Source organism: Acanthochromis polyacanthus, chromosome 14 (genome assembly GCF_021347895.1).
Source record: "Acanthochromis polyacanthus isolate Apoly-LR-REF ecotype Palm Island chromosome 14, KAUST_Apoly_ChrSc, whole genome shotgun sequence".
In the NCBI taxonomy this organism is placed as follows: Eukaryota; Metazoa; Chordata; class Actinopteri; family Pomacentridae; genus Acanthochromis; species Acanthochromis polyacanthus.
This window is the reverse complement of record NC_067126.1, coordinates 25,074,731-25,098,680: the sequence shown is the minus strand read 5'-3', so window position 1 is coordinate 25,098,680 and position 23,950 is coordinate 25,074,731. Positions and strand designations below refer to the sequence as shown.

The 23,950-nt window shown below is 38.7% G+C and overlaps 2 protein-coding genes across 2 annotated transcripts; both read left to right on the top strand.

Annotated features, from left to right (window-relative positions):
* Nucleotides 1–1,406: 1,406 nt before the first annotated feature.
* On the top strand, nt 1,407–8,853 carry LOC110950848 (histamine N-methyltransferase-like). The gene is made up of 7 exons (XM_022193659.2): nt 1,407–1,542; nt 2,147–2,293; nt 3,670–3,722; nt 4,679–4,786; nt 6,260–6,390; nt 6,562–6,655; nt 8,014–8,853. Exons 2-7 carry the CDS (start codon nt 2,157–2,159, stop codon nt 8,373–8,375), a joined length of 885 nt encoding a protein of 294 aa, XP_022049351.2. The 5' UTR covers nt 1,407–1,542; nt 2,147–2,156; the 3' UTR covers nt 8,376–8,853.
* Nucleotides 8,854–17,649: 8,796 nt separating this feature from the next.
* LOC110950849 (histamine N-methyltransferase-like) lies at nt 17,650–22,108 on the top strand. The gene is made up of 7 exons (XM_022193661.2): nt 17,650–17,769; nt 17,917–18,059; nt 19,469–19,521; nt 20,010–20,117; nt 20,648–20,778; nt 21,190–21,283; nt 21,645–22,108. Exons 2-7 carry the CDS (start codon nt 17,926–17,928, stop codon nt 22,001–22,003), a joined length of 879 nt encoding a protein of 292 aa, XP_022049353.2. The 5' UTR covers nt 17,650–17,769; nt 17,917–17,925; the 3' UTR covers nt 22,004–22,108.
* Nucleotides 22,109–23,950: the final 1,842 nt, after the last annotated feature.

The following is a 23,950-nucleotide window of genomic DNA, read 5'->3' as shown; positions in this document are numbered from 1 at the left end:
TCTTTGCAGCTGGAAAAAAAACATGAAGTACTGTTTTGATTTGATGTGTGCAAGTGAGACCACTTGAAGATACAGTCTATGTCTGTCCTTCCAGCGATACTAAACTCCTCTGTCCTGGCATTCGGTTTATATCTCTCCATTGTTATAAAAGCCAGAGATGTAACTCTTCCTTGCTCGGTCCCAGTGAACTGTGGATCTTTATGTGCTTTAAACCTGAAAAAGAGATCTCATCAGTGATGCTGTGGAAGAGAGAACAGTCAATTCCAATTCCATAGCCAAAAAAGGCCAGCCTTAGCCTGAAAACAAAATCTGCTGCTTGCCATGTATAGCAAGGCGTCAATTTGGATTCTGTTTCACATGCCAGAAAACACTGTGTGAAGACAAGTGCAAGGCCAAGTTAGCATCCTTTGAGGGGCTTCACAGCAATAAGTGACATTGTTATACTATTGTGTCTGAGAGTACATTCAAATAGATCACTACAGGATACTAACATTCCTCAGGATTCCCTCCCTGGAATCAAAGCTTATCAGATGGGGCCTGTGGCCTAATTACAGTCTAATTTGAGTTCTTGGCCTAATTCCTGTCTGCCTCACACTGAAACAAGTAACAAATCTGTGAGCCACAGATGAGCCAAAAGAAATGACATTTACAGAATTCTCTCTCCTTTAAATGAAACGATATCCTCTTGTTTTCATGTAAAAACTGACCTTATCATGTGAAAGTAAAAAAAATAATAATTTTGAGGTAATTACAAAATACTCATTACACCTCACTGGTTTGACCTTACTGATGCATGCTAAATTTCCTCATATTAAACGAAAATTAAAAAATAAAGATCTTTCCAGGAACTGAGAAAATTCTGTCTTTGCAACTTTCAATAAATCAACATTGTCTGCTTATATTTTCCACCATGTAGAGGTGCAGGTTTGGACTCCTCTAATGCCACAGTAATGTACAGGTGACAAATGTAAAACTGACATGATGGATCACTTAAGCAGCATTTTAGTGGTTGATGTTCATTTCAGGGAACATAAAAAGAAGCCACTGTCACTGCTATGCATGTGAATATATATTGTTATCGCATCATATTTATGCCAAATTGTTTTGTTTTTTAGAAAATAAATAATATATTGACCTATATAATAAAATATTCACTATGATAGTAAAGCACAGACAGCCCATAATACAAGTATAAACCAAAAAACTACTAAAACCCCATATTAATTTCCAAGTTATGCACACACACACACACACACACGCATTAAAAAGACACTCTTTTATGCTTTCTAATGCTGTTGACTTCTGCAATTAAAGAAATAAAAATGCAGTTTTCCAAACAAACAGTGCTATCCGTTACCGACTACAGCCTGTTTGTTTAAAATTACACGCTGTCCTTTGACCTTGTGGAGTTTTGTCATTGGATTGATTCTCCACGAGGGACTTCCTCCGCCAACCTTTTGCTCTCCTTTGAGGGACGCTGTGCCACCAGCGGGAGAGTTGCTTCAGCCTGCAGACCTCCACCTACGCAATCCTGCGCGACATGTAAGTGAACACATCTCGTCTCGATCTCTGTGTTGATAAAACAACATATGGTGGAGGTAGAAATACCCGATCAGACTGGTCCTGTGAGATCCACTGACAGATTCACAGCTCGCACTTGCTTCCTGAGCAGCTGCGCGCATGTCGAGGAAGGGCGGCGGACTGATCCTGCGTAAAGGCGCTGCGCGTTCTCTAAAGCATTTCTCTACAGTTCAGCTCCGTCATGGCTGCATAAAATGTGGGGACGTGCCCAGTTTCTGCGCTCCTGTAGCCAAGAATAATAGCGAGCCGCCCGAGTGAAGTTCGTTTCGGGTTGGGGTTGAGCTTCCTGAACTGCCAGCTTTTTAACACAGTCAGGGCAGCGAGATGGTGAATAGCAAGCCCGATTATTTCTTCAGTGTAAATGGATTGCTTAGTTCTGTACAAAACGGATGCATTCAGCAGCCTTCAATGTGAAACAAGAAGAAGAAAAAAATCCATAATGACAGAACTGAAAGCAGAGCCCTCCCACGCTGCTTGCACTACCAGGCCATGAAGTGTTCACATGTCACAGCAAATGTGTTTAAGCCCAAATATGAGAGTAATGACAATGTTTTTTCTCTGCCAGATTGTGCGTCATGGCATCTTCACTGACCAGTCTGGTTAATGATGATAGCAGATACCAGAAATCCTTCCAGCTTTTTTTGGAGCGCTCCTCTGAGCACCAGTGTATGCAGGATTTCATCCACAACAAGCTGCCAGACATACTGGCCAGGTAATCTAGCACTCACAGCTGGAGCAGGGAACCCACACCACCACACAGTTCACTGCAGGACACATCACAGTACAGCTGAGTATCAGTTAGTGTCTCAGAATCCTATAGTTAATTGCATTTAAACAAGTTGTGTGAATTGATTGAGTAATACGGGGCGGATTTATAAAAACTTAGGCAACGAAAGCATGCAAAAAAGTTGGTCAGCTCTTCTGCAGCCTGCATATGACTTGTTTAATGGCATGTCGCAATTGCTGCTGATAAGCCATAGCAGGAAATAGACCTTTAAGCAGCTGACAAGGAAAGCAATGGACATGTTTGTACACAGAATTTATAGCAAAAAGGAAAACTCTTTTTGTTTAATAGAACATCTATCTATCTATCTATCTATCTAAGGATAAGGATCTATCTAAGGATACATACGATTTGCACGTGTAAACTTGACTCAATCAGACATGTGACAAAACATATGTGTTAAAATATAACCTGTGCAACTATTATCAGTTAGAACCACAGCGACTCCATTTACACCTGCAGGGAAATTACTAACAGTTACTATTAACAGTTACTTAAGATTATGGAAGCTGTAAAATTATACTTTAATGCAAGAAATCACCAGGGTGCATCGTCTTTTAGTATCAGGGTTGATGAGAGCAAGCACGTTTGCCTGGTTACCAGATGGGGGGATGTAGACAACAACAAAGATGGCTTGTGAAAACTTAGTTGTATAGATGTGGCCCTGTGGCTAACAGTCCAATATCTGGCCTGCAGAAATGTTCCATCATTGGCAAGCGTGGCACCATTTATTCTCAATAAATGTTTATTACTGCTGAAGCCAGTCTTCAGTGGTGAATTCAGACTAAACTCAGCCTTTCCCGTTCACCCACAAAATCAAATAACCGACTACACAAGTGTTCATAGATTAACCAGCCAATGAGTGACAGTGAGCGAGTGTTTATGGAAATTCCAGCTCTGCCTGTTATATATTTTCCATGTTGATATGAGCTGTGGGAGATGATTGACAAGCTGCAGAGAACCTCACGCAACTCTCTGCAGCCTGCGACGGTCTGAGAAGCAGATCAGAGATGAATCTGGTGAGATGTGACTCACGAAGTAAATTAAAAAGGTGTAATAGCGTTATTAAAAATCAGACGGTGAGTGACAGTACATGCCATAGCAACGATCAAAGCCTCTGTATTTGTAGATGCTTCAGTCGCTAGATCAGAACATCTCACGTATCCAGGTGTCAGGCAGAATTGACAGCTACAAGCCCAAAAATGTGACCCACATTTGACAGGTTGGAAGATGTGAATTTCAAGGCTTTACTTTCTGAGGACTCACAGGGTCTGGGGTTTTTTTTCCCCTCTCTCTCCCCTTAGCATTGGAAATGGAAAGTCCCATCTAAACGTCATTGGAGTTGGAAGCGGAGCTGGTAAGAACGCTCAGTCTAGGACGCCGTCACTGCTGAACTTACCTTATGTTTAATGTGACACAGTAAATAGCTGGGTGGCCTCTGCAGCAGACAGCTAAGGTGAGGAGGCGTTTTTGAATCACTCTGCTGTTCTTCTTGCTATTGCTGAGCTCTCGTTTGTGGCAGCAGAAAAAAAAAAAACCTTTACCCTTATTATCGCTGTCAAGGGTTTGCAGACATCTGTCCGGCTGTCAGATTATACCAGTTGTCTGTCAGACAAAGTGACCTCCCCATTCTCCAGCTTTACTGCACATTGTCTCCAGCGCTCATGGTTAGTTTTTTTTTTTCCCTGAGCATACCCATTACATGCCCTCAGAGTGCTGTTGCCCTTTACTTATGTCAAAGCCAATCGTTTTAATTTACCTGAGCTGTCACGTCAGTATCATAATGGATCGGCATTACAGATTCTCTAATGGACTGTAAAATCCATTAGAATGACTGCAGCCTCCCCTGAAAGGTATTATTCAATCTAATCAAAAAGATTCAGGGCATTTCTACATCAGCCCCTTTGCTTAAATTTACTCCTTTGTACATGGCAACTTGTCACCTTCAGTGAGAGCTAGAACAAAATCACCTGCCTCTGGCTAATTTTTACTGAAAGGAATATCAAAGGGATAACTCTCTCCCTTGGTTTTGAGTGCAGTATTTTTCTGAAATAATTGCAACATATAATATAGGATTTTTTTCTTTTTAAAAAAAAAACAAAACTGAAAAGTGCAATTGGCTTTTATCTGCTTAAATGTGCAGCCCCATTTGAACTGGAGCATTACGATGAAATGTGACTTAATGTGCAAAAATTTCTCTTTGAATTATTTTGAACAGGGTGGGCGGGGAAGTGGGTCAAATTTGTATTTGCAAGAAAGAGTTGGTTTTTGAAATAATAATTTAAAAAAAACCCAACATTTTGGTGCCTTTAGGTGAGATTGACCTAGAGATGCTCTCTGAGCTCCGTCAGAAGCACCCAGGGGTGACGGTGGATAACGAGGTGGTGGAGCCGAGCAGCCAGCAGCTACATAACTACAGAGGTACGCTTTTTATTGGCACACACTCCTCTCACATATCACGAAATGCAAACTCTGTATTCACATGCTCTCCAAAATATCTTTCAATATTTAATTTAACAACAAAAAAGGTGTGTTCTGTATTGTATTTTTAATGCTGAAAATACATTTTAAAGCAGCCTCGGCTTTCGCGCTAATGAATTAATAATGCAGTTATTCTCGTCTTACGCAGAGAACGGTCCTTTAACCAACAGTCCCAGCGTAGACTCCAGCCTTAATGTCAGCAACAATTCACTCCTCTGAAGTGTCTTTGAGTGAAACACTGAATCGTTACGAGCTGCGAGCCGGCTGCTCTCTGACCACTATCTAACACAGCTACCTCCAATGACTCACACACACATTATCTCCTCAGATGCTGTCCTTCATGAAAATCATAGTTAAACTGATGAACCCGCTTGGTCCTCATTTTTGACTTTTGTACTGCAAATGGATCTTTTTGTTTGGATTTTTCAGCTCTGTGTCTGTTCGGGCACGTATCTTTGCCAGAGTTCGTATTATCAAAGGAATGTTGTAAGGTGTGTTTGTATCTTTTGTGATTTCAAGCCTCTCTCATGCTCGCCTCTCTTGAATCAACAGTTCACAGAAAGGTCACAGGTGTGCAAATTTACCTTAGATAACCGAAACAAACTATTCAGTAATCGGTAATTAATTTGTGTTAAGTGTACACCTGTATACACGTTAGTCAACATAAGTATTATTCATATACAATGAAACTACTAAGCGTAAATATAAAGTGTCTGCATTCAGCCACATCCAGACAGGGAAGAGTTTATCAGGTGTATAGCAATGTATGTTTTTTGTCTGTCTAGGACTTCTTTTTCTGCTCTTATCCTCAATGTCTTAGTACACGTAAAGCACCATATGTCGGCTGCCGTTATCTATAAATATACAGTTAAAGTGGCATACACAAAACTGTGACAAGCACAGATTAAATCGACTCTACATGCAAAACTAAGCACTTAAAGCAAACTATTGCATTTAAATTTTTAGTGTATACAATCATTTGCACTTGACTTCTTTTAACTGGATACAATACAAAGGCGACATTTACCCCCCATATGATTCTGCCAAGTTCTCCCACTGTTTTTAATGAGGTGTGCAAAATTAAGTTGTTTGTTTTCGTAGTTCAGGTGCAAATTACCCAAGTTCCTTCCAACACTGTGAGAGGTGTCAGCTCCCAATAACACAGTCTGAAATAAACCTAGTCAGTGTAGAAAATAAAATTTCAAGGTACTTTTATTTCATTGTTGACTTTAACATATGAAATATGTAATGTCAAGTGTAACGTTCTGCCATATTGTCTGATACCGAGAGACACGTCATTCAAACAAGGCAACAGGGAATGGTAGTTGAGGCTCTGCATTTGGCATTGTAGCATTTCTGTATAAATTCACTGACATATAGATTACAGTTTGACTGTCAATGGCCTTTGTGCAGTTTCAGTGTCACAGAAAAAAGAGTTAGATTACATCACATTTACCTGGAACAAGATGACGGCCTCTGAGTTTGAGGCGCACTGGAAAGAGAAAAAGATGACAAAGAAAGCAGACTTCATTCACATGATACAGGTTGGTGTTGATGATGTACTTTGAGACTGTATTTTTGACACATCTAGGTCACATTCATTTGGTGGCACTCGACAGCAATTAATCCCATTAGAACATCTGTCTAGCATAGCATTATAATTAGACGCTCTGTGAATGTGGTTATCAGCTCATTATCTGCGGTGAAATCGACAGATGCTGTACTATGTGAAGGATCCTGCAGCTACCATCAGCTTCTTCCAAAGTCTCCTTGATAAGAATGGGAAGCTTCTTATCATTCTCGTGTCGGGTAAGTGAATGGATCCAATTTTAAAATCAAGATTTTTTTTATCTTTTTCTTCTCTCTGATGTGGTTTATTACGCTGTGCTTAGACAGCAGACCTACTGGTTATACCTACAGTACATTTAGGGAACAAAAGCCGGCTTAAAAGTGAAAACAAAAGCTCTTTAAAATATAAAGATGGGTGATAAATTAAAGGAAAAAGCAACATAAAGTGGGTCACCATATGCCACCAGAATAACTTATTTGCTCCTCTGTTTATTTTCCGAGTCTTTGGAACTCTAATGGGAGGAGGAAACACCATTCTTCCAAAAGATATTCCCTCATTTTGTCTTCACAAAAATTCCAAATCTCCTAAAGGTGTTCTTCTGGGTTTAGATCAAGTGACAGTGAAGACCACAGCATATGATTCACATCATTTTTATCCTTACCAAACCATTCGATGACCCCTCATGCTCTATGGTTGGAGGCACACCAATCATAGAATAAAGGTGATCACTCATAGCAACTCTGTATTGATTTGCAGCGACCCTTCCCTCTATGGGAGCGAGTGGACCCAAACCACGACAGCAAATAGGCCGCGCACAGCAAACAAAAAACAGCCACTGGGTTCAGGTTGTTTCTTCGAATTTGTCATCCGTCTGTATACTGTGCAAATTTATCATTGTGGAAGGTGGAAAAGCAGTTGTGCTGCCATTTGAACTTATTTTTGTTTTTACTCAGTTCAGTAAGAAGCACATCTATTGCTGAGAAGAATAATGTAACCCCCAAACAGCATATTTCGGAGTGGCTTTCTCAAGCTTTTGGCAAGAAACACCTGCTCTCACACTGCTACGCTGCCTGAACAACGCTCATCCTAAATAAGAGGATGCCTCAAAGCCACTCTTTCATGAAAAAATAGAGCCAGTTATTCAGACTTTTTTCCCACATCAGCACTAATATGGGTCCATGAACATGGCAGGAAACGAAAGGCACAGTCTGCTGGGTTTAGCCGATGAATGCAAGAACACAAAGACCTCAAATTTAAATCTGTTACAGACAGAAATACAACTGCAACAGCGGTCTAACAGGTTATATAAACGTCTCTCCATGCTACTAAGTGTAACCCATGTTAAAAGGACTCACTTCTTTCCCTGGGTTTATTAAATACCTGCAGCTATCAATAAGCACCATGATCCAAATTAACATCTGCAAGGTGAGAGTGCTGCTGTGCACATTGATGCATGTGACTTCTATCGACCACTAGCAACTTAGTCAAAATTTGTATTTACTCAATAATTATCTCAACATCCAGTAGATGGTTGGTAGCAAACACCTTGCTTGTTGGCGTGCTGAAGTTAGCCTTGTTTTCATGTCATCTGTTCCAGGGGAGAGTGGTTGGGGGAAGCTGTGGCGGACCTACAGGCATCAGCTCTGTAACCCTGACATAAGTCAGTGTGTGACCACTGAAGACATCAAAAACATCTTGGACTCCAAGGGTGTGCGCTACCAGAACTACGAGCTGCCGTCTCAAATGGATATCACGGAGTGTTTCACTGAGGGAGATGAGAAGGGAGAGCTGCTGCTTGATTTTCTTACCGAGGTGCTGAACTTCAGCAAAACAGCCTCACCTGAGCTGAAAGCTGGTGTGTTGGAGCTGCTTCGGCACCCAGAGTGTAGCGTGGAGTCCAACGGCAAGGTTATCTTCAACAACAACCTTGGAGTGATAGTCATGGAGCAGCTCACTTAAAAACATGCTGTCAGTTTGTTACATTTTCAGTAGATTGATTACATAGTTGTTTAATTAATTTGAAACAACCTGTGTAACTGTTTATGATTAACCAACTTTTAGCCTGTGGGAAATATGTTGGCACCTTTGTACAAAACTTTTCTATGAATAAATGTCATTTGTTTGTTGTTAGCAATTGTTATAGATTTTTTTAATTAATTCTGCCATTTGTAATGTGAAGATCAGAGTCTTCATCAGCTTCAGATTTTACCATATTATAATTATTTATGAAGTACAGTTAGCAGGATGTACTACTCCATTAGATAATATATTCTTGGGAATCTAAAAATACCTAGGAAAATTAACAATTAATTTTCCGCTGAGATTGTGCTCTTTGTGTTAAGCTGAAAATGTCTGGATTGTGTATTGAAATGGATGCCACTGTTATGTACACTGATGAGAAAACTTAAATTGCCAAAATAAAAACATGGACCTGCTAGCACTGTCTTTTCTTTTTGCATGCAGCTGCCATTTAATTCATGTGCACCACTGACTAGAATAATTCATTCTGACTGACTAGACAGAAGCTGCTTTGGAATTCATAAAGTTTATATTGGATTTATAAATTATTTTGACCTCTAAGGTCAATGAATGATTAGAAATTACAACTTATAGATGCAAACATAGATACCAACCAGTCAAGTATAGTTCATCTTTTACACAAACTGTGATAACTCTGTACAGCTCAAATGTAATTGTACTAAAAGCATTGTCTTTTTAGCTACACACTCTGTGTATCTGTTGTGTATATACTGATAAATGGAATATAGTGGTTGTAAACAGGGACACTCATAGCATCTGTTGCTATTTGTCTGTGACACACCGTAGCTGAACTGGTGGCACCATCTTGAGGGCAGCATGACTTACTGATCTGTGAATTACAGGTACAGATCCAGGACAAACAAAGCACTGTAAATTATCACCGACCAATTCCACATTTAAAGTACTGAAGAAAAAACTATGCACAAAGCATCACATTTTGCATACAATGTTGTCAAAAAACTCTGAAATTAAAACCTACTTTTACATTTTTTTAATCTTTGAAGTAGAATATCTCGACTGTACCTACTGTTCAAACACATCCAATACAAGCACACACACACACACACACACACACACACACACACACACACACACACACACACACCTACGCGCACGCAGAGGTATCCTCAGTAAAAAGGGATTAACTGTTGCTGCAGCTAATCCTGTTTGCTGTTTGCTTTTTTTTTAAAACATTGTTTCTCACTGCACCGCATTCCCAACAACTAAGAAGAACCATCATTGTTTTAAAGTCTTTATCTTATCTACAGATCCATTTAAAAAGAAAGAAAGAAAGAAAAAACTGATCAAAAGTCAGATCGTGATCACTAATTCTTTACATTTTTCCGCTGCTCTCAGAGCCTGAAGTAAAAGCCAGAGACAGAAAATTCTGCTCCAGTGAAGCAGCTTCTCTCATATTGGTTTTTCCCTCGTCCTTTCTTTTCCAGTATCTGCCTTTCACAGGCTCATATTAGATAAGAGCCCTCTTCTCGACATCCAGCTACCAATCAATAGGACAATGACAACCATGTAACCGTGACATATTTTGTAATATAAAGAATGAAACTGTCTATAGAAATCCAACACTTTTCAGAGTAGCTAAGGCAGCATATACTGATCTGTGCAGACCTTCTTCAGTTTGCATTGTCCTGCTGGAGAGGCGTGTCATTACCGTGGGTGTGGTTTTCTATTTCTGCAGCCATGTTTCAGTGGGTGCTATGTGTTAAAGTAAGCAGGGCCCAAGGTTTCACAGCGGAATACTGCATTGTAACAATATGATTTATGTTATACCGTTAACAGTCAGTGGTTTTAATCTTGTGGCTCACTGGTATATATCAGATTATGGATTTATTTCACTTTGTCACAAACAGGTGTGTCTACAGTGAAACTATGCATTGCAGCTTAGATAAACATATGCAAAACAAATGCAACATGACACCCTGAGAAAACATCTCGGAGCCATTCCAGTTCACATTTCCTGTAGCGTGACGAGGGAGCAGAATATGCACTCAAAGTACGAAAGGGCTAACGCGTACAAACATGGACAAGACAGGACACAGGCAAGGACACACATCACATTTGCTCTCACACTCACCAGCAAACAGGAGAATTGTAGTAATTGTGGGCTGACTGATTTACTGATTATCAGTATTTTAGTTTTTTGTACATATACCAACAAGTCAGTGTAAAGGAAATGTAGACCTAAAAGGATTGTTTAAAGGAACATTTAAACTATTATTTTAATTATTTAATAATCTGTTATCAGACAGAACCCTGGCAAACTTATTTTCGTCAGTTTTTTAGTGGAAGTCACAAAGAAGCTCTTGGTTTTTCCTGGCGTTACTGACTCAAAAGCTGCTGTTTCAACACAAACGTTCACATACATCTACAAACCTCTCAGCACTCAAACACCCACAGACAGGCGGTCGGCTGGGCCGAGGCTCGGTGGTGCCCTCAGACCCACGAGTCGAGGAGTCGGTGAACTTGTTGGTCCGGTTTGAAGGCCTCTGTGTGGTCCAGTAGAAGTCCATGTAGTCGGTGTTGTCTTTGAATTGCAGCGACTGGCCGCCATCAGGTGGACCGGCTCGTCCTCATAGGACTCCTCCTGTAGCCTTGAGGGGACCACAGGAACATTCAGTAGCTGTTGGAGTTCTTCCTGTCAGGCTGGTGGTAGAACAGCTCTGAAGTATCTTGTAGTCTTATCTGGAACAATCTAACAGCCTAAACTGTAAACAGTGGTGTAAAGAAGCAAACACACAGGCATAGATTAGGACTCAAACTAGATTTAGTTTAGAAAACAAGTCAACTTAGAGGCCTTTGTTCACACATGTGGCTGAATAGGAGGCCGTCCAATCAGATTCGAGGTCTTCACTCTGTAGGTTGTTTGTTTGGTGAGACTCTTGGACCTCCATCAGCTGACGTGGATGTTTGATGGTCTTCATATCTAGTGCCAGATGATTCATCCATAAATTCAGCAGCTACAGACTGAAATGAAGCTCATGCTGCTGTTGCTGAATTCCTGTTCCAGATCAAATGTTCAGAGTTCACCTTGAATACATGCCATTTGCGGTCTGATAGTTGTTCTCATTGTCGTCTTCAATAAAGTCTTTTTCCTCATGTCAGGATGTGGTGAGACTCTTTCTCAGTTGCTGCAGACGTCCCTCATTGTGCATCTCCAGAGAAGAAACAGGAAAACTGGTCACTGCTTCAGCATCACAAACGCTCTCCAGCACTGAGAGTGTTTTAGGAATTAATTCATTGTGTTGTGAATTTTGAAGGAGCAGAAACTTTACAGCTGCCAAAGATATGAGCTCCAATTCTGGATGTTTGAGGAAATGAAGTTCAACAAATACATTTTTGCTGATAACTCATTAAATTACTAAAGAAATCCAACATAAAAACCTGTAAACTCTCAGGTATGGAGGTAAATTTGTTTCTTTATTCTTCAATCAAAAAAAAAGTTGCTCCAATCGCAAAACATGTTTTCAATCAGAAAAAACTTCACTTCAATCAAAAAAAAACCGTTTTCAATCAAAGAAAACACTTGTTCAAACGCAAAAAAATATTTGAGACCCAAAAAAATGCATATAAACACGTTTTTTCTTTGATAGAAATTTTTTTGTTTTTGTTGAAAATACATCTTTTGATTGAAGTCATATTTTTGGATTTGAGCCATATTATGGGTAGGACATTTGTTTCTTTATTACCCAATGAAAACAAAAGCATCCTCAATCTCAAAAAATGTTTTCAATAAAAAACGGTCACTTCAATAATAATAAAAAAATTCAAAGAAAAAAACGTTTTCCCAATAGAAAAAATATTTGAGACTAAAAAACAAATGCATTCGAACACGTTTTTTCTTTGATTGAAATGTTTTCATTATTGAATTCAGTGTTTATTTGACTGAAAATATATTTTCTGATTGAAGTCATATTTTTGGTTTTGAGCCATAAAATGAGTAGGACGTTTGTTTCTTTATTACTCAATCACAAAAGATATAGCTTCAATCAAGAAAATTATTTTCAATCAAAGCAAATAAAAAAGTGTTCGGAGTGTTTCGACTTTGTTTTGGCATTCAAACACCTTTTTTTCCGATCGAAGTGAAAAAAGTTTTGAAGCCTGTTTTTTGCGATTGAATCATTTTGACACAAACATCCCACAGTGGGCGGATACTTCTCCATTGGTCGGGCATGTTTGAGTGACAGGTGTCCACACCAATGACGAATCTCTCTCCAGAAGAAACTACTTGTGTGCGGGGAAGTCAGTCTTTTCTATAGTCGTATGTTTGTGCAGCTGACACTGCATCTGTGGTTGCAGGCGAACGCCACTACTTATTCCACCACCAACTGCAGCTGCATTGTAGTATCCACAATACTGAATTTACTGTGAGTACAATGCCCTCAGCACACTTCATATTATAGGCTATATAAACACTGTTAAACGCGTTATATGGTTTATACCGGCGGATTCATGAGAATCTGAGCTTTCCATCGGCGTATAGTGTTTGTATAATCATGTTTGCAGTTTCAGACATTTAGCAAATTGCTTATGCAGATCTCAAAGTGAACCGCGGGCGGGACACTGAAGTGCAACTGAAGTGCAACGGGTTAATATAACGTGTTTAACAGTGTTTATATAGCCTATAATATGAAGTGTGCTGAGGGCATTGTACTCACAGTAAATTCAGTATTGTGGATACTACAATGCAGCTGCAGCTGGTGGTGGAATAAGTAGTGGCGTTCGCCTGCAACCACAGATGCAGTGTCAGCTGCACAAACATACGACTATAGAAAAGACTGACTTCCCCGCACACAAGTAGTTTCTTCTGGAGAGAGATTCGTCATTGGTGTGGACACCTGTCACTCAAACATGCCCGACCAATGGAGAAGTATCCGCCCACTGTGGGATGTTTGTGTCAAAATGATTCAATCGCAAAAAACATGCGTCAAAACTTTTTTCACTTCGATCGGAAAAAAAGGTGTTTGAATGCCAAAACAAAGTCGAAACACTCCGAACACTTTTTTGTTTGCTTTGATTGAAAATAATTTTCTTGATTGAAGCTATATCTTTTGTGATTGAGTAATAAAGAAACAAACGTCCTACTCATTTTATGGCTCAAAACCAAAAATATGACTTCAATCAGAAAATATATTTTCAGTCAAATAAAAACTGAATTCAATAATGAAAACATTTCAATCAAAGAAAAAACGTGTTCGAATGCATTTGTTTTTTTAGTCTCAAATATTTTTTCTATTGGGAAAACGTTTTTTTCTTTGAAATTTTTTTATTATTATTGAAGTGACCTTTTTTTTTATTGAAAACATTTTTTGAGATTGAGGATGCTTTTGTTTTCATTGAGTAATAAAGAAACAAATGTCCTACCCATAATATGGCTCAAATCCAAAAATATGACTTCAATCAAAAAATGTATTTTCAACAAAAACAAAAAAATTTCTATCAAAGAAAAAACGTGTTCATATGCAATTTTTTGGGTCTCAAATATTTTTTTGCGTTTGAACAAGAGTTTTCTTTGATTGAAAAAGTTTTTTTTTTTTGATTGAAGTGAAGTTTTTTCTGATTGAAAACATGTTTTGCGATTGGAGCAACTTTTTTTTTTGATTGAAGAATAAAGAAACAAATTTACCTCCATACTCAGGCAGCTTTTGAAAAAGTTTGTCTATAATTCTATCATCATGTTCTGGAACCAGGACCCTGCAGAAGTTCAGTCAGATACTTGTGTGTTTCTATTTAAGGCCTCAGGTTTGAACGTACAACAGAGGATTAGAAAGGAGTGATTTTAATATGTAAATCAGTCCAGTAAATGTTTGGAGTAAAAATGATTAAAATTTTGATTTAGATAGATTTGTGTGAAACAATATTGTAGAGTCTCACTTAAAATATCTCCAAGTTGTATTTACATTGTATAGAATATTTGATTTCCTAATCTCAATACTGTAGAGTCTGACCGTAAATATTATAATAATGATGTAAATTTAAATACTATTGTAGTGCAGAGTCATAAACCTTGATCAGTTGAACTTACGTAATTAATATCATTGCACAATCTTAACCTGAATATTCATGTTATTGAGGTAAATTTACATAAATCATGATATTCTAGCGTCTTCACTGGAATATGGCTAACATGAATCTTTTTGTATTGTGCTGATAAACAACAATAACTCAACTTTCAGATAATATTTATTGTCGGTGATTGTGAGACTACATTCCTCCACATTCCGGAACTTTCCCTGCAGCAGCTGTAGGAATAAAAATAAAACCTGTTAATTTCAACATTATGCACATTTATTTATTCTTAATATCTCAGACTGAATGGTAGCTGTCAGTAAAAACAAACTCATCTGCTGGACTGCATTTCCCAAAACGGAAACATGGACAGAATTTAACACTCATGTATCCATGGCAACGCTAAAGTTTCTGCTTCTTACCAAAGTTCACAACAGAAGAAAAGATTTTAATGTAAAACTTCAGTGATGAATGCTAACCAGAAGTATTCTGATCAATACTTCATGATCAATGTCAGGACAGATGTTACAACTCCAGCTGTTCCATTAGACTGCAGTTATCCACAGACAAATGATAAAACGTCACATTCCTCATAAAAACTAGATGGAACTTTTATTCAATAAAATGTTGGTGAATAAACTATAATTAAATGAGGAGATGTGAGACTTCCACAGCATGGATCACCATCAACTGGATCTGCTGTTGATTCAGAGCTGAATGTCAGAATGAACCGAGATAGAAACGCTGCTTTGAGCTGCAACATTACGGTCTGACAATCCAACACCATCACACTTTTCATCTGGTTGTTTTGCTCCAACATGCTGTGAAGTTCAGTTTTTACCTGAATCAACAGAGATTCTATTTCCAACCAAGACTGGAATAAAAAATAGAATGTTATGAGGTTATTAATGCAACTAAATCCTGTCAGATGGAAGGATTTACTTCTAAGTTTAAGTTTCAGTTGGAGCACATTGCATTCACAAAGAAAAACAGCGATACCTTCATAGCAACATTTAATAAACCTAAAGCTTCCCTGTTGGCTCATTGTAGTTTGTTACTGAGCATCTGAACCTTAAATCCAGTGAGAGGACCATCTTCAGTCAGAACTTCAAGACCTTCCATCGGCTGGACCAGATGTGGCATCACCTCCCTCTGAACATCTGGATGACAGGAGAAAAGACAAATCAAACACAGATCACACAAATACAACTTATTCACTTTCATAATTTTATAAAAGTAGCATGAACTTTATTAAAACTGGACAACATCAGTAATGAAAGTAAAGGTTTTTATCTCTTGTTGAAGTTAAATTTAAAGTCAATTTTAATGACAGTTTATCTTGAGGGGAGTGAGAAAGGAGCTTTTCTTTCCTTTTTAGAATATTCTGTTTATTACTGGCTTTAGAAGCATCTTTCTTCACTTACTTATTTTGAGATACCTCAGACTGATGCACTTTGCTGGTTTGCAGATAATTTCATGTACAATGACAATAAAGATCTTCTATTCTAACATTTCGCTAAAACAAGAACTGTAAACCTTCTCAACTATCTCTCACTAATTCAGCTTCCACCTAGAAACACAAAGACCACAAACAAACACACTGATAGACTCTCAAATGTTCAACCTCACAGCCTGAAAATATCTGTTTAGGAAGTGTTGTGTTTCTAAATTCTGCTGAAAGCATTGACTGACATTCTCTTACAAGATTGTGTAAAAAGCAGCCTGTCCTCTGAGCTACTGAGAAATCTTCCTGAACAAAGTTTCTACATGTAAATCGGCTCAACAAAAACTAAAGCCTCAGTCAGAGATAACAGGTATCGCAAATTATAAACAACTTTCTTTGTTAACTCAGAGTTTCTGCTTCACCCTCACATAAAAAGGGGAGTTTAACTCGTCAGGTGACTGAAAATGAACGGCTTGTGAAGTTCTAGATCCAAAAGTAGGAAGTTTCAAGTCATGTTTTACTACAAACACATGCAATAATAAATAAATACAATGGCTGTTATTTAGTTTATTCACTATTAATGTCACTTTATATACTGGATTGAACTTGAGCAGTGGAAGAGAGAAGGAATTTAATGAAATTATGGAGATTCAGAGAGGTAATGTTGCACAATGTTCAGTTAAACGTGGTTTAATTCAAACCAGCTGAATGTTAAACTTCAGTGCAGCTGAACGGGTTTTAGCTAACCTTAAAGTAAAATAACTTTTATAAAAGCTAAAATACACAGCAGAGAAATACAGGTTGAGAAGTTCATTCTAATAATGATGGGCAGCTGCAACTAACACAGGTGTTCAGCAGTAATTAATACAGGTGGCTAACTGCTCAAACACGACAAAACACAACTCTTTACAAGTCGCTGACTTAACATACAACAAAACAACGCTACTGGTTAGAAGTATCTATCTTCTTACTGTGTTTTACTCCAAAAACAAGGTCAACAGCAGCCAGATCTGCCACCAGACTTTCTGACCATAGGTATGGATAGACGATTAGATAAGCTGGCGCTGTCTTCTCTATATATCTGTGGTCTGACAGTCACTGCTCTCTGGCTCCGCCCTCTGAGAATCTTGTTGTGGTTTGACTCATAGATATGAATATGAATCTTCTATACATATCTATGGTTTGGCTCTACACTTGCTGATGACCACTTCTGTTCTCAGGAAATGAAAAATCGGACCTTTTTTGGTTTCTGTCTCTTACTGATTTTATTTGCTTTTTGTTATTCTAAATATAAAATGAAAATCAAAGCATTTTTTAAAAATCGTATATCTGTTCTTGATCATTAAAAGGAAAAACATCTTAATCCGTGTATGGTTCAATCCTATTTCAATTTTAAGTTTTGCATTTTAAAATGAAAATCAAATAACCGCTCGTTTTTGTTTTTCAATACCCGTTTCAGAACAGAAAATCCGATTACAAGATAAGTACTCAGACCCTTATGCTTTACAGTGTAACATACTGAATGAAAAAAGTTTCAATGTATACTGAAATTACTACTTTCAAACTAGCTTTTTTCAGTTTTGAAAGAATTTATTTAAAAAATATATATTCCAATTTTTAAATTCAACAGTTGTTTGTGCTGCAAATGATACGGCTAATAGAGCAGGAATCTAGCAGGACAGCTGTTGCTGTCTCTGCGGTGCATGCAAAGTTCATGAGTTATGCAACAAAAGCTCGCTGGAAGGAAGCCAATGAGGCCGTAGGAGGGGACAGCAACTCTGCTGCTTTAAAGAGTGAGAGCACAACGAGCCTCTGTCTTCATTCTCTTCTCTCCAAGTCTTAAAGGTAATTTTGAACGCTCATAATGTACCATCTAATTACTTATACGATTTGAAACTGATTTAGTAACTTCTTTAAGTTTGAAAGTTTGAGTTTTTCATGCAAATTTGCTTATTTTTTTTATTTCTCTCCACTATTTGTAATCCATTGCAGGAATCAGCGATGACCGCGGAACCAACCCACACTTGTTACGAGGGCCACACCGTCCCGAACTTCCAGTTCTACCTGGAACACTCAGGAGAGCACGAAGCCATGCTGCAGTGTGTTCAAAACGTCCTGCCAGGAGAATTTACAAGGTACGGCAGAAAAGAGTGAAATGCTTCACTACACTTATCACCTTTGACTTATTTTTTACCAAGACAAACTCCAAACTGCCTTCTTTTTGTCTTATTGTGTTGTTTTGGTGAGCTCTATCATTTAACTCACTGAATCAACACCTGGAGAATGTCTTTTCAAAGAGAGATGAAAAACTGGAAAAACAATTATACGTGAGTTCATGCAAGGATAAAGCTTCAGCTAAAAAATATTTCAACCAGTCAAAAATTCACTTTTCTTTCTGCTTGTGCCCTTTTCCTGAGCAAAAACAGCCCTGACACAATGCAATTTTATCATCATTTCTCATTAACAACTAGCCTAGCCGCGCTAGACCCATGTTCTGAAGACGCAAGGGTCTAGGCACGCTTGACAGGGAGGGAGGCGGGCTAAAAGGTTGTCTATCAAATCACTCTGCAGCAATTGGGTAGGTATACAACCAATCAGCGCAACGAATAGGCTCCTAGAGCGCCGGAAATCAGAGGATGTGGTAGTTCGGTGAAGCCTTATTTATACAGTCAATGGGTGAAGCTCAAGTATATTACAGACATGTTAACAGAAAGACTATTCAGAGTCGGTGCTAATGGAGCTCAACGACTGTTGTCGTTTTTGTTGTCGACCCTGGCAGAGAATTAAATTCGTTGCCCTGGGTTGTCTAGCGTGGCTAGGCTAGTTGTTTCTGGTTGTTTCTGTCAGAATCGTCGCGCCTCTGTCATCACTTAGTTACGCCCGCCTTCTGACTCTACACTTCATGGTGATTGGTCCGGCCAGTTTTAGGAGCGTCCAACCTCGAGCCTTATGGAGGGTAACTAGACCCACCCTGGCAGAGAATTAAATTTGTTGCCGTGGGTTGTCTAGCGCGGCTAGGCTAATTAACAACAACAATAATAATACATTTCATTTGTATAGCACTTTTCAAAATAATTAAAGACACTTTAGCCACATTATAAAATCAAATCAAGTTAAGTGTATTTTAAATTATGAGAATGTAAAAAAATTCTCTCACATAAAATTCTTGTCCAACTGTTGATGACTCTAAATTCCTTTTTTCATTGTGTCGCAGCATTTAGAAAGTTTTTCATATGCAGTCACGTGCACGGAAAACTATGGGTTAATCAGAAAATGTTAGTAATATAAGGAAAAACTATTGGAACATTTGTCATGTAGCTATGGAGTAGATATGACCATGACAATGAAGTCTTGAACAAAGGCAAGGATTTTTCCTTTTTTTTGAAGAGACTGGTAAAATGAGAATTTAAACTGTGAAACCAAAAAAAGTCAAACTATTTGTTTCAATCAGCAGCCTATACAATTAAACAGTATATTAGCTATTATGTACTATTGGGTTATTTGAAGTGTATTTGTTTCAATACCAGTTTCTCTTTTAATGCAGAATTGGAGCCGGTAAAAGCAGCCTGGATGTTCTTGGTGTTGGAAGTGGTGGAGGTATGTCAAGAAATACAACATGTGTATTTGTAGAACATACAGTATATTGCTGTAGTACTTTACTGTGATAGTTTTTGCCTTACTTGATTGCTATAAATCAAAAGGTTTCAGCTGAAACTGATCAGTATGCTCCTCATAAGGGTGAGGTAAGGACAATTCACATCAGCAGACCGTACCGAACGGAGGCCTCTACAGGTTAAATGAGGACAAAGGTATTGCAGTTTGTGCTGGGCCTCACTGGAGACCACTATAGGTCATAGATCACTAAGATTACTGCACAGTGGCTACATCAAAGTCTTTGTTCAGAACTGTTGAGGCAAGACTATAGAGAAAACATGCACACTTGAGTCAAATATATTTGACATTTAGCTTGAAATTAGTTTTGAATGCATTAGAAATGTTGGCAATGTTACAGTCGAATATGTTTCGGGGCATTTCTTTTTTTTTTTGAAGCAGCATAACACTTCAAACTTCTTGCTATATTCCAGGGGAGATGGATGTCCACATGCTCTCTCTGCTGCAGTCTGCCTTCCCTGCTGTTCCTATCACTGCTGACATTGTGGAGGGAAGCTCTAAGCTCACTGACAACTTCAAAGGTATTGACAATTCACATTCAAACCACCCACTGAACGTTTTTGTTTTGTAATTTAACGATCATATTTTGTTGTTCTCTTATGTCTCTCATTTCTCCTCCTTAGAAGTTGTAGCATTAGTGCATGATACTGAAATCAGGTAGCACTGGGATATATGCTGGTGATGCTTTCATCTGAGCACAGACTGAATGTTTTTAGCCATTGCATCATGGGCTTCACAGGTCCACTTCCCCTCTCTACAAGAACTCAACAGTCTTTGCTTTTCTTGCACAGAATGCAAGCACATCTCTACATTCTTTATTTTCTTTTTTGGTTCTCTGTTTTTGAACATGGCACTAACTGAGGTACCTACAATGCCTTGTGGGGCAACTGCATGCTCTAAATGGATTATAAACAGCTCAACCTTGTTTTATGTTTCTTGTTTTGTATTTGATTTATCTCTTCATCAAGGATTGCTAAATGAAATATTCTTACAGACTGGTACATCTTTTGTTTTTGATTATTTGTGTTGTTTTATTTTGTGCAACTTTAAGCTTTGGTAGCTAAGACTGCCAACCTTCAGAAGATCCCATTTAACTGGCATATAATGCACAGTGGAGACTATGAGAAGCAAGTGAAAGCAAAGGGAGACATGAAGAAATTCGACTTCATACACATGATTCAGGTATTATTTTTCATATTCAAGGCAACAAGATTGTGGGTTCACAATTCGGCCTCCAGATTTTGCATGTGGTCTCCATGTCATTTTGGATTGCCACCTGTTGGTATGATGGGCTACAATGTATTGCAAACTGCTGGCAGAATGTATCTCACTCTGTGTAAGCAACAAGATATATTTAGGTCCTCTCTAAACTCTTCACTGCTGCTTGAATTCAGCTGGGACCACACTGAGAGTAGAGTGTTTTCTCCCAAACAAAAGTGTGCGATGATGAGTGCTATATTAGTAATGCAGCCTTTGATATAGGATGTCCCTGGTAGATGAACTATAAATGAAAACACTTCTAAGAAGGCACTTGCATGTATTCAAGTTTCGAGAGGTCAACATAAAGGTCCCCATTAATGCTTTTCTCAACAGATGATCTACTATGTGGACAACCTTGGTGAAACAATCAAGTTTTACCAGAGCCTTCTGAAGAAAAACGGCAGGCTTATGATCATCATTGAAGCAGGTAAGCAGAAGCAGTTTATGGGTGGCACATTCAGATTATTTAAATGCATAATTACAATTCTTATGCAATGCAAATCTGTTAGATGATGATAAATATGATTGAAAAGGAAAAAGTTTGTTTCTTTGTGTCTTTACTCCTGTGTAATACTTATTCTGTTTGTGCTGGAACGACAGTGCCCTCTTGGGTTTCTGTGTTGGAAAGAAAATCAGCCAGAGCTACATGCTAAACATGCTACGTTGATGATTATTTGGCCTACCAGCCATTTTAACTGCAACATACGATCATAAGCTGACAAAACTTTGCAATACTTTAGTTGTTTTTGTTCTGTAAGTAACTCCCTGTTTAATGCCATGCTATCCAGGAAACAGTGGCTGGGACATTCTGTGGAAAACGTTCGCGAATGAGCTGCATCAGTGCAATGATGCCATCAAGGAGTACCGCTCATCAAACGAAGTTATCGCCTGCCTGAAAAACCAGGGTCTGAAGTATGACGAGCATCCAGTTCCCAACTCCTTCGACATCATCGAGTGCTTCAATCCAAGCAGCGAGACTGGACAACGTCTGCTGAATTTCATGACGGCACAAGAGAACTTCCACGAATCCTTCACCCCAGAAATCAGAGCAAGCATGCTCGACCTTCTCAGAGACAAGTGCAGCACTGAAAAAGATGGCAAGGTGTTCTTCAACAGTGATTTGAAGTGCTTTCTTGTTCATGGATGAGTGTGCCCTGTGAAAAAAAAACACGCCCACACACCTTTCATTGTTGTTGTTGTTGTTGTTGTGTATGTTTACAGCAAATAATAAATACATACATGAATCCTCAAATTTTCTGTGGATCATAAAAATTACATACAATAAATGCATCTTCAGAAAACAACAATATCCAAATTCTTTATTGACTAACACATAATTCTAGCTATGTGATTTCAGAATCTTTGTCATAACAGTTGTACCTCTTTTTAATATATAAAGAAGTTTGATCAATGATATTATAACAGACAGTGAAAAAAAGCATTTTGAGTGATGGAGCGCTCACTTCCTCTTCCAGTCTTTCTTTCACTGTTGCAGTCTGTGAAACTACAACTATTGTGTTCCACTCTCACTGCTCTCATGCATAATGTTTTGGCCATAGCGGAAAACAAAATAAGCTGTATCACTGTGCTCTACCAGGTGAATATTTGTGGAGAATTTAGCAGCTAAAAGGCGATATATTTTCCTCAAGAATTAGTGAAGTCTGAAAACTACGCAGCAACCTCTGGGACTGGAAAATGAAGCCAACACAGAAGTGGCCAAAAACTGCAGTTCCCCAAATGTCTGCATGAGGCTGGCTCCAAAAAAGAGTCAATCCCCATAGACTCCATGTTCAAATGTACTTTACAGCAGATGTAAACATGTTTACAACCTGTTACAAAAGGCAGTTTGGTCTCTGTACCTAATTTCCCTGTTTATGACAGCTGTGTCAGGGGTGCATTTTTATATAACTCATCTGTAGAAATTGTATTAAGGTTTAAAGCTGTGTGTATTTAAGGTGTGGCCCTTTGAGTGATGGATGGGTGCATGGACAGTCCATGAACCAGAATTGTTTGCATGGCCCGCCTCCACTCGCACTCAACTTATTTGCTTACTGTTGAATTAGCATGGAAAATGGGAGTTGATCCGCATCTTCAAGTTCAGTCCATGCTAAGACAAAGCTCAAAGGAGAGTAAGATTTGGACTTTGGAGTTTGCCAAGTGTCAAGCCCTTTTGAATGCTAACCTTGCTTCATTGCTACACTCACAAAGTTAAGATAAAAAGAGTGTTATTTATAGCCGGTTGTTGTTCCCAATAAATCATTTATTGCAGATTTAGCCTTGATATCTAGTGTGTGTGTTAGGAGTTTGTCGCTAATAATTATGCTTTGTCAGGGATAATTTTCCCAAAAATAAAAACGTGTCACAGTAGCAGACCAGAGATTGTTCTCTCAAAAAATATATATTATAAAAGCAATTCTAAAGACTTTTCTTCTGTTCTCTTTCTGACAAATATTCTGCTTTTGCAAATATTTTGCTTCCAGATCCTTTATCGAGAGAGCGAGAGAGAGCTGGACAGTAATAAAAAATACCAGACTTTTAAAACTCCCCCAGATGCTGTTCACCATAATTCCAGTAGATGGTGCTGCATGTCTGATAATACAGCTAAACCTGCATTGCACTGCCTCCAGCAGATGGCATGCTAACCTCACATTTCGACAGCCATGACAGCTTAGAGTGGGAGCACCAACTTTTATTCTCAAACAGTATGCTTTATATGTCGCAGATAATTCATTTGGAGCCGCCGGTTGTCCGACTCCTGTATGTTCTACTCATGAACAGACTTTCCAGCGGCAGTTCAAAAACCAGGCCGTCTGCTGTGACTGCACATGCACAAAATCCTGTCAAACTGCTGAGGTCTTGTCTCAAGCTCTCCAGCAAATGTATTCTGGCTGCTCATTTACCTCATTAGCTTTAATAGATCAGTAATTGAAATTCATCAGAAATTCTTGTCAGTGCACTCCCCCCTGATGTCAGTGGGCTTTCAACACCTGCTCAGGCTCCATTACCGGGGGTCCTCGCTGGGCCCTCTCATACCACAGAGTGACAGAGCATTAGTCACAGAGATAATCAACCTCAATACACTGTTTGCCACTAA